A 19009-nucleotide genomic window follows, 5' to 3' on the forward strand; every position below is an offset into this window, starting at 1 on the left:
TCATCAAATTTATGCACAAGAAGAAAAAACGAAAGAAGCTGACAAGCCCCAATTTCACACAAAGAAATCTGATAGCTCCCAATATGGACAGCTGGATATGACTGTATATGCGGTTGGTCTGGAGTGTCTGTGATGAGGTCTTCTATGTGTCTGCAATAGAGACGGCCCAGGCGCTTTTTGACAAGCCGCTTGAACTGCTTGTACACCTCTTCATCACCAGGCTTCCATTGCTTGTGGAGATGATCTCTCCTCCGGACATGATCAGTTTAATCGCCACACAGTCGATCCAATGGACAGCTTCGCTTACTGTTCATAGGTTTGTGTGGGACTTGTTCAGTGAGGGATTTTATCAGACCCTAGTATAGCTATGTCCAGATCTCTTCGGTGCTGCTATCCTCAGTTAAAGTGGACATTAGATTGTCATTGAAATGTTGGGTTGCGCATTTCATGGGACCCTTACTTTATTCTATGTAGATTTGTCACTGACCTTTCTTTGGAGTCAGTGTAGATCTGAATTTACATGTTTACTATATCATGGCCACTAAGTCCAGGGAGTGTCTCAGTACGTGGAATCAGGTTTGGTGGTTTGTCAGGAGCAAGTCGAGGAAATTTTCGTCTCTGGTGGGTTCCTGCACCATCTGTTCCTAACCCAGATCTATATATCTTCCATGAACTTGCAGTGGGTGCTGGGACATGGGCCTTCTTTCATCAGATTTTGAGGGCCAGTACCATCCGGGGAGAATGAAGTTTTCGATGGCTTCGAGTGGAGTTTAGCGATGTATTGGCTACTACGCCCTTATCGTGCGGTGAAGATTTTTTCGTTGGGAAGTCAGATTCGCTGCCAATGCCTAGAGCAACTGCAGTCCCGAGCCACCACCGCCGCTCCTACAAGGTCGTTTGGCTCAGATGCCCCTGCCCCTCCCCTCCACCTGCCATGATTCAGCCGGAACCAAGGATGATATCTGATCTCAGTGGTGCTCTGGACAAGGTCTTTAAGAACTTCTGATGGTTTGCTAATAACAGACTGATATTTGAGTAAGATTCAAACCGTTAAGCAGAGCAGGCGTTTAGTGTTGGTCTTGTTTATTATTCCGTGTTGGAGTGGATGTGTGGAATGAGTGGAAGGCACTGTCGAGGTTTGGGTCCAGGGACTGATCTGATACACTGGACTCAGCCCGTGCATAACAAAGGAAAGTCGAGCTATAGCTGGCACATGTGACACAGTGCCATGTATAGTGTCACTCTCACCGAGGGTGTCATGTTATCTGGCGCTGACTATGATGTTCTGGTATTCAAGGTGGAACCATAAGTTGTAGTGTCCACATGTTCCACAGGCATGGCGTCCTAAATTCATCCGTCAGTGGACCTATTTTACCGGGCAATTTTTGTGCATTGTAGATGCAAACGACATTACATTAGTAGATGTTGTAACCATTTTTTTTTTTAGCTTGATCCCACAAACCATGAACAAGGAAACAAAAAAACAAGGCCGGCAGTTGCGCCGCCGGCGAAGACAAGTGCCCGGCGGTTCGGGATTCAATCATCGTCAGTGTTATGGGCCGGTCATTTCGAGTCGTATTGTGCCTATTTCTTCATTAGAACGGTCGACTGCACGCAACATGTCGATCATTCCTCCCCCTTTTATTGCGAAACAGGCGAAAAATTTCGTTTGAATAGGTGCAATAATTTATTTAAGGTCAGTCGCCGCGTTAACGATACTGAGGACATGACGGCTGCCGTGATCCCGCAATTTTAGCGCCCTAAATAATTGCACCTTTTATAGTTACGTTTTCATAGTCTGTGGGACCAGAATGGTGGAACGTTAGTGACTGAATCCGCATCAAAACTGAGTAAAATAAGAGTCGAAATCCACTGAAAATGGGTTACAACATTTACCGTCCGTGTAATGGTAACATCGTTTCCTACGACACGCATAAAAAATGCCGGTAAAATAGGTTCCTGAATTTAAGATGCTAAAATAGGACTTTAGCCCGGAATGGCAATGGGAAAAAACGAAAAAAAACAAAAACATGTGCGGTGGCAAAATATGTCCAGGGCAGTTTTGCACACGTCAAATCTGTCCGGGACATAACCTGGCGTGATGGCACGTCTGACGTTATACACCTTGACCCCAACGAGACCCATTTGTAGATTTAACTGTTTGCGTCTTCCTGTTTTGACAAACGAAGTACTGAACACTGTTCTGTAGAGCTCTGTATTTTACGAAGTGTCGTGTGTAATTCAGCACTCTGCTGCTGGATCAGTGAATGTAGATTCATTCACCTTCAAGTGAAAAACTACAATGTCGACATTTTCAGATCGTTTCTGGGTATGTAAAATTAGTTTTAGCATAACAGTTTTTATTTTAAAATAATTCCCTGGACCCAAAACTGCAAGTCTTAAAGTAGAGGCGAAACTTGTAGAAGTAATACCGGAAATGATGTATTTTATACTACTTGTGTCAATCGTGCCATAGTAACATTGGGAATGGGAGGAAGGATGGGGGATGGGCTTCTTTATTTGTTGTCTTGTACAACACACACACACACACACACAAGAGTGACACACACACACACACACAATATAGGCTTTATGTCATTATAAACAAGATCCTAATCTTATAGTAAGTAATTTAGCAGTATTTAACACAGTCAGTTGGGGCTTCATTGTTCCAGTGCATGAATGCTGTCTCAAAATTTTCATACATCCAGAATAAGGGCGAAAAAAAAAAAAAACCCACACCAAAAAACCTCACACCCTCCACCCCCACTCACTGTATCAACCTTGAACCTTGAACTTTTGGGCGTTGAAGCCTCCTTCAGGCTAGTTCACCTCTCCTTGGTGGCTACAGCACTGGTTTGTAGCATGCGTGGCAAGCAGCACTGTAGCTGAGTTACTGCAGGCAGGTTGGTTCGTACACACTAGGCAACTGTTGCCAGTGCACGTCCAGCCTGGATTTGAAGCAGTTTAGGGTAGGACCGGTCACAACACTGTCTGGCAGGTTATTCCATGAGTTCACGACTCTTTAAGAAAAGGAGCTGCTGCGGACATTCAACCTACAGTGTTTTTTCTTTATCCTGAGGCTGTGTCCCCGGGTGTTGTGGCTGGTGGCTGGTTCTAACTTTGGCCTATCCATGTCATAGAGCCCGTGCATGTACTTATAAGTGTCAATCATGTCTCCTCTGTTGCGACGGTGCTCTAGGCTTGGTAGGCGGAGTACACACAGACACACAGTATCAGTATCAGTAGCTCAAACAGTCAAGGAGGCATCACTGCGTTCGGACAAATCCATATGCACAACACGTCTGCTAAGCAGATGCCTGACCAGCAGCATAACCCAGTGCGCTTAGTTGGGCCGTGAGAAAAAAAAAAAGGTAAATAAAGATAGGGGAAAAAGAGAATAAATAGATTTTGTAAAAAAAGAAAAAAAAGTAAACAAATATATTTCAGAATAGAAAAATTGAAAATTAAAATAAAAACACAGTAATGATAATAAATAAACAAATAAGCAAATAAATGTAAAACATACAGACCCACACACACACACACACACACATGCATAACAGATAAGCAACGAACATGCAGTTTCACAGACAGGAAAGCACAAACAAAAGTACACAGGCCCAAATACATATATATACAAACGTACACGAGCCCTGGTACACACACACACACACACACACTGACACACACACTGACACACACACCATCTCCCAAATTACTCTGCTGCCCCTCTTCCCCACACACGCATTCCTAGGCTATGTATTGCAGCTTCCACGACACACACACACTCACTCACTCACACAAACATAATGTGTGTGTGTGAGTGTGTGTATGCGTGCGTGTGCATGCATATGTGCATGTTTGTGTGTGTGTGTGTGCGTGCGTGCGTGCGTGTGAGTGTGTAAGTATACATGTGTCAGGAGAGCTCTGTGGATGTGCGAGCACATACATGTGTATATTTGCTTGTGGGTGTGTTTGTGGATGCGGTTGTGGGGATTGTGGGTCATGGGGGCTGTGATTTGTGCTATTTGCTATTCATTGTTTTGGATATGGAAATTTAAGGGAACCTGTGTTTACTTGTCATTTATGTAATGTTGCCCTGACTTGAGTGACCTCAGACAAAAACTAATCCAACCAAAGTATTAGAAAGATCCATCTAACTTTATATTTAATTTGCTTATGTTGTCAAGACATGAGTCTACTCTGTGTAACTTGGCCATTTATATATGAGGCATTGAAGAGATTGCGAAATGTTATGATGTGAATGTTGTTGAACATCTGTGTTAGCAATTTTTGGTTGGTTGTGTTGTAGATTCGTAGTTATAATGTGTGTCATGTTAAATCTTATTTATCCTTCTTTAATGTTACCCCCTTCAGTAAGGGGCTTTGGCCTTTATCTGAATAAAAAATTGTTATTGTTAACGTTATTGTTATCCCTCTCTCTCGCTTTCTCCCCCTCTCTTTACTTTTCTTTCAGCAGAATATGTGAAACAACCATGCAAACCAGTGCATTTCCTCAGCACACATGGTGATTTAAAGCAGTTGAAACCAATGAAATTGTATCTATATATAGTAGACATGACTATATAATATTAATAATTCAGGCATAAAGCACATGATTAATAAAAAAACAAAACAAAACCCCACAGATTTGGTTATTGGTAGTTGTAAAAAGAGCTTGTGTGCCAATTCTTATGTGGCAAGTGCAAGGGATTAATTTATTTTGCACACTTGATATACGTATAGTAATAATAAAGCTCCTTATACCCACATTCCTGGGAGATGAAAAAAATACTTGAAATTATAAATTCATTATTGTAATCATATTGCATCTCTTTGATAAAAACCAGTAGCTTTTGTAATTTGGATGATTGAGTTATTTCTTTCACCTCAGTCCACTTTGATTCTTGATATTGTAAATTATTTTTCAGTGCCTGACTGGTGTGATCATTACTAAATGAATCTCCACATTATCATTATGATAAGTTTATTTCCAGAAGCTGGTTTGTAGGACTATGGTTCATAGATTGAGACATTCACAACAAATTCACAGACAGACACACACACACACACACACACACACACACACACACACACACACACACACATACACAAGCGTGCACACACACACAACAGGCTGTACTTCAACAAAGCTGTTTGCATGCATAATGTTATGTATGGAAATGCCCCAAAAAAGATTGCAGACACTTTTAAAACCAAGGAACACAGACACAACCACATACTCTGCATACCCAGACCAAGAAACAACCTTTACAAATCCAGCTTTCTGTATTCTGGTGGAAATTTATGGAATAATCTCCCACTCACTCTGAAAAGTATCGTAAATAAAAACGTGTTTAAGAAAAATCTGAAGAATCACCTCATTGAAAATAATTAACAGTAATAAAAATTTTGATCTGTTAGTCTGATATTCCTATTAATTGTGAAATATTTTGTATATGCTTGTGTTGGCAAGGATTTTCCACTATATGGGGGAACATGTGCATGTGGATGGGATGGGCATGGTGTAATTGTGTCCGAGAATTTGTGTTCAGTGGTGGTGGTGATGGTGGATGTGGTGGTGGTGTGTGTGTGTGTGTGTGTGTAAATAGAAATGCAATTGTGTATTTCTTTATCACAATATTCTTGTATATATATATATATATATATATATATGTGTGTGTGTGTGTGTGTGGCCGTGTCCCGAGTGGTTCTAATAGGGTACGGCACAAAAGACTTAACTAAATGATTGATTGAATGAGAGGATAGACAAGATCCCACGCACAGGCCAGGAACATATAGAGGCCAGTCACAAATGGGTTTTTCTATTGTTTTATTTACAATAGTGACGGGCGCAATAGCCGAGTGGTTAAAGCGTTGGACTTTCAATCTGAGGGTCCCGGGTTCGAATCACGGTGACGGCGCCTGGTGGGTAAAGGGTGGAGATTTTTACGATCTCCCAGGTCAACATATGTGCAGACCTGCTAGTGCCTGAACCCCCTTCGTGTGTATATGCAAGCAGAAGATCAAATACGCACGTTAAAGATCCTGTAATCCATGTCAGCGTTCGGTGGGTTATGGAAACAAGAACATACCCAACATGCACACCCCCGAAAACGGAGTATGGCTGCCTACATGGCGGGGTAAAAACGGTCATACACGTAAAAGCCCACACGTGTGCATACGAGTGAACGCAGAAGAAGAAGAAGAAGAAGATTTACAATAGTTATTAGATGAGAAGAAAACCTAAGAGAAGAGATAATGAGAAGAAGACAGTGCCTGGAATGACACAAATGATGACATGGCGATTTTCTAGATCAATCATAGCCGAGCTGTGACTAAGATGTCAAAGCAATAACTGAACAAAGAATTAACTGAACAAAGCAATAATTGAACATACTCATATGAACACAAGTACTGTGTCGAATTATACAATTTACAAATCAACACATTCTACACACTAGTACTTACAGCAATACGTAGCGAGGTGTCAGCCGTTGTGGGAACACACACGACACAACAAGCTGCTCGCGACACAGCAAGAGAGAGAGAGAGGGAGAGAGAGAGAGAGAGAGAGAGAGAGCCGCTCTGGTCAGATGACTGACCAGGTATGAAATGACCACTCATCCCTCACTGTGCCAATTTATGCAAGTTTAGCGGACCACAAAGGCCGTCACGTGTGCTTGCAAGCAGATCGTCACTAATCACGGAGAATCCGATGACAATTGTGTTTGTTTGAAGGTGTTCAGTGACAGATTTCTAAATGATTCCTGAACCGATTTACGTCAGATAAGTTGCAAAAGAAAGAGCTCAACACCCACTTTATAATGAGTATAAAATGAAGTGTTGGTTATTTAAGATAAATTTATAATCTTAAGTCACCTGAACAGGGTCAGTTTTAACAAGCTCGTCGCTGAAAATTACAAACTGCGTTAAATCAGTTTAACGTAGGCAAACATAAATGGAATAGATTTAAAGATGGAATTGTGACGATTCTGCCAGTATATAATACTTGTAGTTTACTGATCTGACAAAAGAGGTATTAATTAATTACGGTGGAACAGAAACACAAGTTTGCTCTCAGCCAATGACGTACCGCGATACGACACTGGTTGAGCAGGTGGTCTGGCGAGGACAAAATGATGTAAGTGAAGTGACGTCACACAAGTTTGGGCGCTGGTAAGGAGGGAAAACGTCGTCTGCTTTAGCTTGTGTGTGAGCAGTTTTGGAGCAAGCATAGCGCGCTTGGTCACACACACACACACACACACACACATATTATATATATATATATATATATATATATATATGCATTTTGTTGTTATTGTTGCTCTTCATCTGCTTGTTTCTTCTCTCTCTCTCTCTCCTATTTTTTCTTCTTTTTTTCCCCTTCTTTTTAATTTTTATTTATTTATTATTATTATTTTATTATTTTCATTGATGGCTTGATGTAAAAAAGCAATTGTTGCTTATTCAGTTTACCATCATGATATAAAATCTTGACATGACTTGACTTGACTTGACACACACACGTTCTGTCTCTTTCTCTCTCTCACATGCAAGTATCAGAGAATGAGCATAAAATATGTGAGGAGCAAGCTGGCTTTCGTAAAAATTATGCAACTTCTGATAATATTTTTATAATTGTATCTATGATTAAGAAATGTTTGTATGGAGATAGAAAAAGTAAATTCTATGTTGCATTTATCGACTACATGAAAGTTTTCGATTCAGTAGATAGAACTAGTCTTTGGTTAGTCTTACATAAAGTCAAAACATCTACGAAAATGCTCCAAATGCTCCAGGTAATGTATATGTAATAGTGATTAGCTTGGCTAGGAGCTGTGATTTATTATTAGAGATTAAAAGAGTTAGCACATCCTATGCTCACAGCGCCAAGTTGTAACAAGGTACACTTGGTGGTAAAGGGCTGTGGTTTAGGGATGGATTGAATTTTGATAAAAGAATTGAAACATTAAAAGGAATAATTTGGATCTATCAAGGATCAATATCCTGTCCTAAGGATATTTTTGAAGGATCTTAATCCTGTTGTAAAGATATTTTGAAGGATCAGAATCCTGTCGGCGACGCCACTTTTGGTAGTCGAACCGAGTGATTATAAGGGTACGGACGGTACAAAAGTACTACCTAAAATGATTTATATGATAAAAGGATAGATAAGAATTCCTGTGCACAGGCCAGGAACATACAGAGGCCAGTCACAAATGGGTTTTTCTATTGTTTTATTTACAATAGTTATGTAGAGAAGAACTAAGAAGAAGAAATAATGGAGAAGAGATAAAAGGAAGAGAAAGAAGAGAAGACATAAAAAGAAGACAGTGCCTGGAATGACACAAACAAATGTCACTAGCACAACATGTCGGCACAAGTGAATAATAAAGCATATGTATACATATTACATGGAAAGACTACCACTTGGTAATGCATATGTGTGAAGACCAAACACTGACATCAAATGACATTTCTAATACATTTAAATAGTGCAGATAAAATGATTGAAGCTATGCTGATTTAGTGAAAGTACACTGACAGTATAGATTAGGTAAAGCTTATACTGTGTCAAAGTGACTCAAATGAATCAGTTTATCATGTTGCACTATACTGGAGTAAACCGTGTAGGAGAGAGCATGATAACTAAATTACAATTAACAGACTGATACATATCAGGTGGTTTTAACCAATAACTGATATTAATCCAACACTATCTTGTAATCACAACAGCAGAATACTACACACATCTTAGAGTACTGAGAATCAGTGAAACACTAACCTTCATCAGTGACAGCAAATAAGAAAGAACGTGTCATATGCACTCACTAGATTATTCTCGAACAAACTGTTAGTGTCCAAAGATGTCACTGACAGTGACGTAAAGAAGAATCAAATGGAATACTGCTACGAGCATATGACGGCATGGCGATTTTCTAGATCAATCATAGCAGAGCTGTGACTAACATGTCAAATCAATAACTGAACAAAGAATTAACTGAACATACTCATATGAACACAAGTACTGTGTCGAGCAATACAGTTTACAAATCAACACGTTCTACACACTAGTACTTACAGCGATACGTAGCGAGATGTCGGCCATTGTGGGGACACACACGACAAACACACTGCTCTTGACACAGCAAGAGAGAGAGAGAGAGAGAGCAGCTCTGGTCAGATGACTGACCAGGTATGAAATGACCACTCATCACTCACTGTGCCAGTTTATGCAGGTTTACATTGGATAAGGTGCAAAAGAAAGAGCTCAAAACCTACTTTATAATGAGTATAAAATGAAGTGTTGATTATTTACTATGAATTTATAATCTTAATTTAAGTCACCTGAATAGGGTCAGTTTTAACGAGCTCGTCGCTGAAAATTACAAACTGCGTTAAATCAGTTTAACGTAGGCAAACACAAATGGAATAGATTTAAAGATGGAATTGTGACGATTCTGCCAGTATATAATATTTGTAGTTTACTGATCTGACAAAAGATATATTAATTAAATACGGTGGACCAGAAACACAGATTCCAGCTCAGCCAATAGCATACCGCAACGCTGGTCGAGGAGTAGGCTGTCTGGCGAGAACAAAATGATGTAAGCGGCTTTGCGTTCAAACTGGGAGTGACGTCACACATATTCTGCACGCGGGTTAGTTGCGAAAACTATCATCGTCTGATATTCTGTTTGTCCGTGAAGCATTATCTGAAGACTAAGAGCGCTGTCTGAAGCAGGATGAAGCTAAAGCACTTGGCTACATATAAATCAGTTCAGTGTTGTGTTTGCTGGGGGTCTGAAATATCTGACTTCTTTGACTGTCCTGCCAGGGTGAAGCAAGGTTGTTTGTTGTCTCCCCTGATTTTTTCTTTGTTAATCACAGAAGTAGCTGAAAGTGTCAAGAGGAAAGGAAAGCATGGTTTTCAATTTTTTCCAGATCATACAAGAAATATTTTTGCTTTTATTTGCAGATGATATTTGTTTTTGATCTCACCCACACCTGTAGGTTTACAAAATGAAATAAAGAATCTTGCAGAAAACATAGAAGTCTCTTGGCTGACTGTAAATTTAACAAAACAAAAATTATGGTTTTTAGAAGAGGAGGGCATTTGGCAAAAGCAGAAAAATAGTTTCTTGATGGAAAAGGGATATAAGTTGTTAATATATAGTTATAAATGTTTGGGCTGTACTATAACTACAAAACTGTCTTGATATTGCATTAGAAGAATTTTCTGGCAGAGCCAAAGGTTGAGTGGTAGAAACCATTAAAACAATGTGGAGCCTTGGAAATAAGGAACTATCAGTTTTCTTTGAATTATTTGATGCCCAGGTAAAGCCTATGTTGTTGTATTCAGCTGAAATTTGAGGGGTGACTCGCTTTCAGTCTGTAAAAGCCCCTCATAATATTTACCTGTAAGTGTTTTCTCAGAGTAGGTCCCAAAACTCCAAATCTGATGGTGTATGGTGAACTAGGTAGGTACCCATTATATGTTGATAGTGTAATCAAGGTGATTATGATACTGGTTCAAGCTACAAAAACTGTCTTGCCAGACTGCCAAAACAAGCTTATGAAATGTTTAAAAACATAAATATCAGAAACGCAGAATGCCAGATGGACAAAGACAAATAGGTCAGCATGGTGAAGCATTGCTTACATATGTATGGATTTTCATATGTTTGGTTGAATGGAGGAGCTGGAAACGAAAACGCATTCATGCAAGTTTTTAAACAACGCATATTAGACTGTTATAAACAAGACTGGTCAAATAAACTTTCTGAAAGTTATAGATAGTCCACATATTGCTGTTTTGTCATTGTTGCAACCAGAAAAATACATCTTATTCTTGGATGTTACTATCATTAAGTTTCGTACTGTCTTTGCTAAATTTAGGCTAGGCATAAGGGAGAAAAATATTGCACAAAAGATACTCAGAAAAATCAAACTGTAAGGTGGTAGAAGACGAACGTCATTTCTTATTAGTATGCCCAATGTATCAGTTAATCAGGGAAAAATACATAGTGAAAATTTTCAGAAATATAAATGAACACACAGACATAGTGTTACTTTTACAAATGAAAACAGGCTAATTACTCGCTCTGTGGCAATGTTTATATATTATGCCTTAAAGAAGAGAGACGAAGAAATGACATGATAATACAGCTGTTTAGAAAAGAAAAATGTAATTGCAGGAACTGTTACAAACTAAAATCATTATTTGTCTACTTTTCAGTTAAGAAATGTTGTGTCCCTTCCACCTTATATTTTTGGTATTTTGTGTGTCTTAAATGTATGTATGTACTTCTTTTGCAAACAGGCTGGTGGCCTTGCAGTGCAATATTTCTGAGTTCTCACATGCACACATAATGGCACAAAAAAGACACATATTGTATACACAATACAGTATGGTTTTTGATGTAGTAGAAGTGTGAAGCAGTATCAGTATCAGTAGTTCAAGGAGGCGTCACTGCGTTCGGTCAAATCCATATATGCTACACCACATCTGCCAAGCAGATGCCTGACCAGCAGCGTAACCCAACGCGCTTAGTCAGGCCTTGGAAAAAAAAGAAGAAGATAAATACATAAAAATACTACTACTACTAATAATAATAATATATAAAAGGCGCAAAATCTTGATTAAGTCAACTCTAGGCGCGCGCGCACATACACACACACACACACACACACACAAACTGTTATTGTAACTTCAAAGTACTCTCTGAGGTGAAAGTGTGTGAAGTCAGCTTATATTAGTCATAATCACAGCTTGAAAACAATGAACTCCCAGCATCCCTCATACAACAGAGGAGCCCATGTGTACTCACTCATAGTCATACTCCTCTGTTTTGGTCATGATCACTAACTTGAAAAAACTCACTCACCCAAATACATTTATACACACTCAAACAAGTGGTTTTCATTATCTTCTCTTGGGGGTGGTCCTTGTTGACATGTGTCCAGTGCCAGAATATTTGTGTGTGTGTGTGTGTGTGTGTGTGTGTGTGTGTGTGTGTGGGAGGGGTGTGTGGTGTGGGTGTGTGCATGCATGCATGCATATGTGCATGTTTGTGTGTGTGTGTGTGTGTGTGTGTGTGTGTGTGCGTGCGTGCGTGTGTGTGCATGTGTGTGTGAATAAATAGGTGGCTGAGTGAGAGAGAGAGAAAGAAAAAGACATCAGATACTGTATGTCACTCAAGACAAACAGGGAGTTCAGTTGGTTTAAAAAAAAAAAATTTAAGTGAAGATATATAAATAAAGACAAATTTGAAAAAAAAAATCATTATGGTGAACTTGTTTATCATGATTTACATGAACTGATGACTGAGACAGTGAGAGCTTGTGGGTCCAAACACAACTGGAAGCCTGAAATAAATTCCTATTTACACACATACACACACACACATTATATATATATATATATATATATATATATATAGATAGATAGATAGATAGATAGATTCATACATACATACATACATACATACAGTTCTTATCTTACTTTCCTACAGGAAAACCGAGTGACTTTTCAAATATTTAAAAAAATTAGTTCTCCAAATATATCACAGTACTGTTCATTTGATTATTATTGTCTCTCTCTCTGTCTTTGTATACAGAGAGAGAGAGAGAGAGTGTTTGTGTGTCTGACAGAAACTGGGAGGGGAGAGTTAAGTTCCCCATCAGTCTGCCTAGCTGTGATATTATATTACCAGTGAAGTCCTGCATCCATCTTTCCTGGCATGAATGATATTGATCCTGGCTGGGGGATGTATGCATTAGTTAATGAACCAGAAAATGAGAAATTGAAGTACTGCTACTGTGTACTGTGTCTCAGTTAATGGAGTAGCGCTATGAAATACCATTACTTTCTACCATGTCGGAGCTATTGGACCAGGACTATGTGAGCTACTATTACATTATACAGTTCTCAGTTAATGCAGTCCTCAGTTAATGGAGTAGGACTGCGAACTACTATAACTGTGTAGTGTGTCTCAGTTAATGCAACAAAACAGTTTACTTCTACAACTCTGTACATTTCTCAGTTAACAAAGTAGGACTGTGAACAACAATTGCTGTGTTCTATGTCTCAGTAAATTGACCAGGACTGAAGTACTGTTACTGTGTACTGTGTCTCAGTCAATGGACCAGGACTGTCTCAGTTAATGGAGTAGGGCATGGCCTACTGTTACTGTGTACTGTATCTCAGTTAATGGAGTATGATGTTCATAGCCGTGTGTGTGTGTGTGTGTGTGTGTGTGTGTGTGTGTGTGTGTGTGTGTGTGTGTGTGTGTGTGTGTGAGAGAGAGAGAGAGAGAGAGAGAGAGAGAGAGAGAGAGATTGCATACATACTTGATATTCTCTCTCTCTCCTCTGTCTCAGTCACACACACACAGTGCTCGCGTGCGCGAGAGCACACACACACACACACACACACACACACACAGGGCAAAAAGCCTGTTGCCAGGCCGTCTTTCTTCCAGACATTTGTTCAGGGGAAAGGGGTTGCCCAGGGCAGTTAACTGTGTAGTGTCTCAGTCAATGGAATAGGATGTGGCCTGCTCTTACTGTGTACAGTGTCTCAGTTAAATGAGTAAGATTGCGAACAACTGTTGCTGCGTGGTGTGTCTCAGTTAAATGAGAAGTACTGTGAACTGCTATTACTCTGTAGTGTGTACCATGTCTCAGTTGAAGGAGCAGGACTGTGAATAACTATTAATGTGTAGTGCGCACTGTGTCACAGTTAATAGAGTAGGATTATGAACAACTGTCGCTGTGTAGTGTGTTACAGGTAATGTAATAGGACTATGAACTACTGTTACTGACTGTGTCAGTTAATGAACCACGACTGTGAAGTACTATTATTGTGTACTGTGTCTCAGTTTATGGACAATGACTTAACTAATGTTATTAGTTTCTGTGTATCTATCAACTAATGGAGTAGGGCTATGAACTACTGTATGTTAACAGTGTCTCAGTTGTAGGACCAAGACTGTGAACTTCTGTTACTCTATACAGTCCTCAATTAATGGAGTAGGTCTGTGAAATACTGTTACTGTGTACTGGGTGTCAATTGATTGACCAGGACTGTGAAAGTACTGTTGCGGTGTACTGCGTCAACTAAACACAAAATGGACCAGGACTGTAAACTACAGTGTACTGTGTCTCACTCACAGTTTGGCGACAAGGACTCTGAAAGTGCTATCGCCATGTACAGTTCTCAGTCAGAATGGGTTCTCCGCATTCTGTATTGGTTTCAAGATCCCCTTCAGACAACAACAACAGCAACAATCCACAAACGGAGTGCAGTGTGTGTGTGTGTGTGTGTGTGTGTGTGTTTAAAATATAAAAGTATTTGTATGAATAGAACATAATCCGCACATTGTATAGCTTCAAATCTTTCAACTGGTACAAAATATAAATACTTTCTCAGGCCAGAGAACACACACACAAGCATGCGCGTGCACACACACACACACACACTCACACGAGAGAGAGAGAGAGAGAATCACGCGCATGTACTTCCACTTTCCAGAACCCACAGATCCCCACCAGCAGCAGAAGCGAGCAGAAGTCGATGGGTCGATGAGAAAGAGGAGAAAACGGCAATGTGTTGGATGAATGGTAGAGCATGTCAGGTTGTCGTAAGGGAACTCGCTTCCAGCATGTTGCTTCTGGAAACAGATGCGAGAGCAAGGCGTGGCCGACCCTGAACAGACGAAATATCCCCACGATCTCTGTGCAGAAATCATTGCCACTGCGCCAGGAAACCACTACAGGGGTGAAGACTAATTATTCAGGTGTAGCGACGAGGACGCGCAGTGAATGATCCACGCCTTTTCAAAACAGTGGACGCTCCTCCAAACTCGTGGCTTGTTTGCCGAGTTCTGTTGCTGCGTACGTCGTGGTATAAATGTTTTATCGTTTGAATCATGCATGGAACGATTGACTGAGTGAGTGAATCCACCAACGTCTTCGTTGTGGGTTGTTGGTGCACGTGCATACGGTGCGTTGTATCGAGCGGCCAGGTGTCAGGCACCGACAGCCCCGGAATTGTTCCTGTGTCGTGGTGGGAGGCATGACTGTGTGCCATGGATAGGAGGATGTCGAAGAAGAAACAGTGCTGGGTTCGTGTGTTCTTGTCTTTATGGTGGTGTGTGTTTACTGTTTGTGTGACAGCAGCTTTTGTTTGGTTACATCCGTGCGTAATAGGTGTATTTGTGCTTATAGTTTTATTATATTACTATAGTTTTATTATATTACTTTTCTCAGTACTACACAACTTCATTCGTCCATCAGTCTGTGGAATCTTGCGAGTTTGTGTCTCGATCCTCGCCACTCAGTGACTGTGTGGATATTATGTCACTTGTTTGTATACTCTCTCTCTCTGTCTCTCTCACACACACACACATTCTCTCTCTCTCTCTCTCTCTCTCTCTCTGTCTCTCTCTCTCTCTCTCGGCTCTCAGCTCTTGATTTGATTGATGTTAACGTTAATGAAGCCTTGGATTTATTCAATGATTGCATTCGAGAGTATGCAGAATGCATGAAGAAAAGATTTAGGGTGGATAAAAATAAACATCATAAGAACTGGTTCAAGTTGATGAAGAATGCGAGAATACTAGAAGAAATGTTCGTAGGTTACTGAGAAAATGCCGTAGAACACTAGATAAGGATGGTAATAATGAGTATGCAATAGCTTTAAGAGAATATAAGCGTATGTTAAACAATAAGAAACAAGAGAGGCAAGGCCTTCAAGACTCACTTGTGATAGTTAAAAAAATCTAATCGTTAAAATGTGTTCTGTATTTGTTATTATAAAGCTTCGGGTTAAAAACAACAACAAAAACAAAACAAAAACAAACAAACAAAAAAAACGGCAGATTCGAAACCCGGGTGTTCGGGTTAGAAGAAACCGTCTTACTATCGTGTCTCCTTAACTGACGTTAAAAATAACATTTAAACATGCTTTTTTAAAGGGCGATAAATCGATTGCGGTATTTGCAGTGAGAACGCTGTTTAAATCATATCATTCTGGTGTATCTTGGGCATTCAAAAAATCTTTAAGGGCAATTAAAAATTCCTTTTTCGGTCCGCGGTAAAGGAGACGTGGCTATCGCCGCAATCACACTGCAACATTTAGGCGTTTTCTCTGGATCTAGATAGATGTACAAGTTTAGTTACACCCGCGGTTGACTCGGTCGATTCAATTTCTCTTTTATGTTCATTCTAGTTTTATAGTTTTAAAGTTAGGGTATTTGAGTATTTTGTTAAACTAATAACATGTAGAGCCAAGTACAAGTACTTCTAAACGTCGTGTGAAGTGAAAAGGACTTCATTGTGAGAAAAGTCAAGACTGGAAATTTTTACGTTTCATCAATTCATGGGTATTAACTCTCATGGTTTATTATTTTTCACTGTGAATTCCGACTGATTTTGTGGATATTTTGATGGCAGTTTGGGGCATAATCAGTAAGTGATGAGGCGTTCACAAATCTTTCTCAGAATAAATATTTAACGGTCTCCTTCCCCAACTTTTCTTCACATGTTATCGTGTATTGTCGATTGAATATAGGATTGAGCGGGCAGGTCATCAACTTGAAACAAAATGGCGTCGTTGAATATGTATAAATATGTGTACGCAATTGATTTTTGCCCATGACCTTCAGGGCTCAGCCAATAGATCTATAAAGTCCACTCGTCGTATTGATTTTAGTATTTTCCGAAAAAGACCCCTTGGGCGAATGAACATAGTGAAAGCGCTGTACACTGAGAATAAAACACACAAGCTTTTTGTGTGTTGAGTATAATTTCAAAATGTAATGTTTAAGATGAGAAAGATCAGTTTAAAGCAAATTAAGCCCCATAGCATTAATTAACAAGGTCAGGTCAGGTCATTAGATCTGCTACTGGTAACCTGTAATCCAGTACAACCTGTTCAGGGTCGGATTGCCGGGACTGGTGAGGCGGGTGGCTAGACACCCTTATGGAGATCCATAAAAGGGCGTTGGCTCAAGAGAGCCACCGACGGCCATCTAGCTCCACCGTGCTGTGTGCATGCCACACGCAGTTGGCCCCCGGGGTGTGTCTACCCATGCATGTGAAGTCTGGATCCGGCAGAATCTGCGGAAGAAACCTATCGGTTCAACGGAGAGGAAGGCAGTTACAGCAACGCACTGTGGAGTGCAGAGAGCAAGATGAGACACCGAAAGGATATCTTGGTCATCCACTGCATCCGTGCTCATCCTCCAGTCGTCTCGACTTAGTCTTGCCACTGGAAATTGGTGGACCCGGACGAGAGAGTGAGGTCGATGTTGCGCAACTCCTCTTCACTTTAAACAAACTCATCGCGCAAGTCATCAGTCATCCAAAATGACCTTTCATCCTGCATCATTTCATCACCCCCAAGTCCTGTGGCGACAGGCGAGCGACGAAACGACAGGTGTGGGTACACTGGCAGTCGCAGCCGCAGATCTGCACGCAAGCGGCTCAGGCCATAGGGTCGTTCTTCGTCGACAGGAGCAGCGATGGAGCTCGGCAGCCGTCTGAGCGTCTGAGCAGCCCTCTTTAGGAATGCACTGCTCACCTCCCTGGCATGAGGAAGGGGCTAGAAAAGGTGCCCTAAAAATTGCCTGCTCCATATCACCCTGGCCAGCATACCGCGGCTGGCGGGGACCCTACATCAGTGGTCAAAACAAAAAGAAAGAAAAGAAAAAAACAAGGATCGTTCCTCTCACCATTGGTGCTTGGAACATAAGGACTCTCCTGGACAGAGATAACGCGGACAGACCCCAAAGGAGAATGACACTAGTTGCATCCGAACTCGCCAGATAAGAGTACAACATTGACATCGCAGCCTTGAGTGAGACTCGGCTTGCAGGCGAAGGTGAGCTCTGTGAATGGGGATCTGGTTACACCTTCTTCTGGAGTGGACGAGGAAGCGAAGAGTGACGTGAGGCTGGCGTTGGTTTTGCAGTAAAAACAGCACTTGTCAGCAAGCTAGCTGGAATCCCAAAGGGAGTCAACGATAGGCTTATGACCATGAAACTCCCATTGGCATCTGGCCAGAAGCACCTCACCATTGTCAGTGCCTACACCCCAACCATGACCAACCCGGATGAAGTGAAGGCGAAGTTCTACAAGGACCTTCACTCTGTCATTGCTGCTATCCCTAAAGCAGACAAGCTCATCATTCTTGGGGACTTCAATGCTAGAGTTGGCTCTGACTACATCTCCGGGGATGGAGTGATTGGAAAGCACGGTGTGGGCCACTGCAACCCAAATGGATTGCTTTTGCTTCAGACCTGTGCAGAGCACGAACTGCTGATAACCAACACAGTTTTCTGCCTCCCTACCCGTAACAGGACGTCATGGATGCACCCTCGCTCAAAGCATTGGCATCTCATCGATTATGTCATCGTCAGGAAAAGGGATAGGCAAGATGTACATATAACAAAGACCATGTGCGGCGCCGAGTGTTAGACAGACCATCGCCTTGTAGTCTCGAAGCTGAATATTCGAATCCAGCCCAAGAGACGCCCCCAAGGCCAGAAGGCTCCAAAACGGCTCAACATCGCTAAGCTGAAAAACATCACCATCAAACAGTCCTTTGTGGAGCTGCTGGAAGATCGTCTGGAATCCGCCTCTCTGGACAACCAGAATGTGGAGTCTGACTGGAGGACCCTGCGTGAGCTGATCTATAGTACAGCTTCAGAGACCCTGGGACCCATGACCAGAAAGCACAAAGACTGGTTTGATGAAAACTGTGATGAAATCAAGCAGCTTCTGGATGAGAAACGCCATCTGCATCAAGCCTACCTGAGCAACCCAAAGTCCACATCAAAAAAGGATGCGTACGATGCCATCCGCAGGACTGTTCAGCAAAAGTTACGCCAGATGCAGGATAAGTGGCTGAGTGACAAAGCTGATGAGATCCAGGGATATGCTGACAGGCCCGATATGAAGAGGTTCTATGATGCCTTAAAAGAAGTCTACGGCC

The 19009-nt window shown here is 41.1% G+C and overlaps 1 protein-coding gene across 3 annotated transcripts in view; it reads left to right on the forward strand.

Annotated features, from left to right (window-relative positions):
- Nucleotides 1–2187: 2187 nt before the first annotated feature.
- The window catches only part of LOC143293842 (nostrin-like), a 113274-nt gene continuing 96452 nt past the window's right edge, over nt 2188–19009 (forward strand). The window contains exon 1 of one of the 3 annotated variants that reach the window (XM_076605128.1): nt 2188–2329. In XM_076605128.1, the coding sequence (XP_076461243.1) occupies nt 2303–2329 (27 nt within the window). In that variant the 5' untranslated portion in view covers nt 2188–2302. The remainder of the gene's footprint in view (nt 2330–19009) is intronic. The other 2 variants (XM_076605126.1, XM_076605127.1) reach the window with 2 other exon arrangements.

This window comes from Babylonia areolata, chromosome 19 (assembly GCF_041734735.1).
Source record: "Babylonia areolata isolate BAREFJ2019XMU chromosome 19, ASM4173473v1, whole genome shotgun sequence".
Taxonomy (NCBI): Eukaryota; Metazoa; Mollusca; class Gastropoda; order Neogastropoda; family Buccinidae; genus Babylonia; species Babylonia areolata.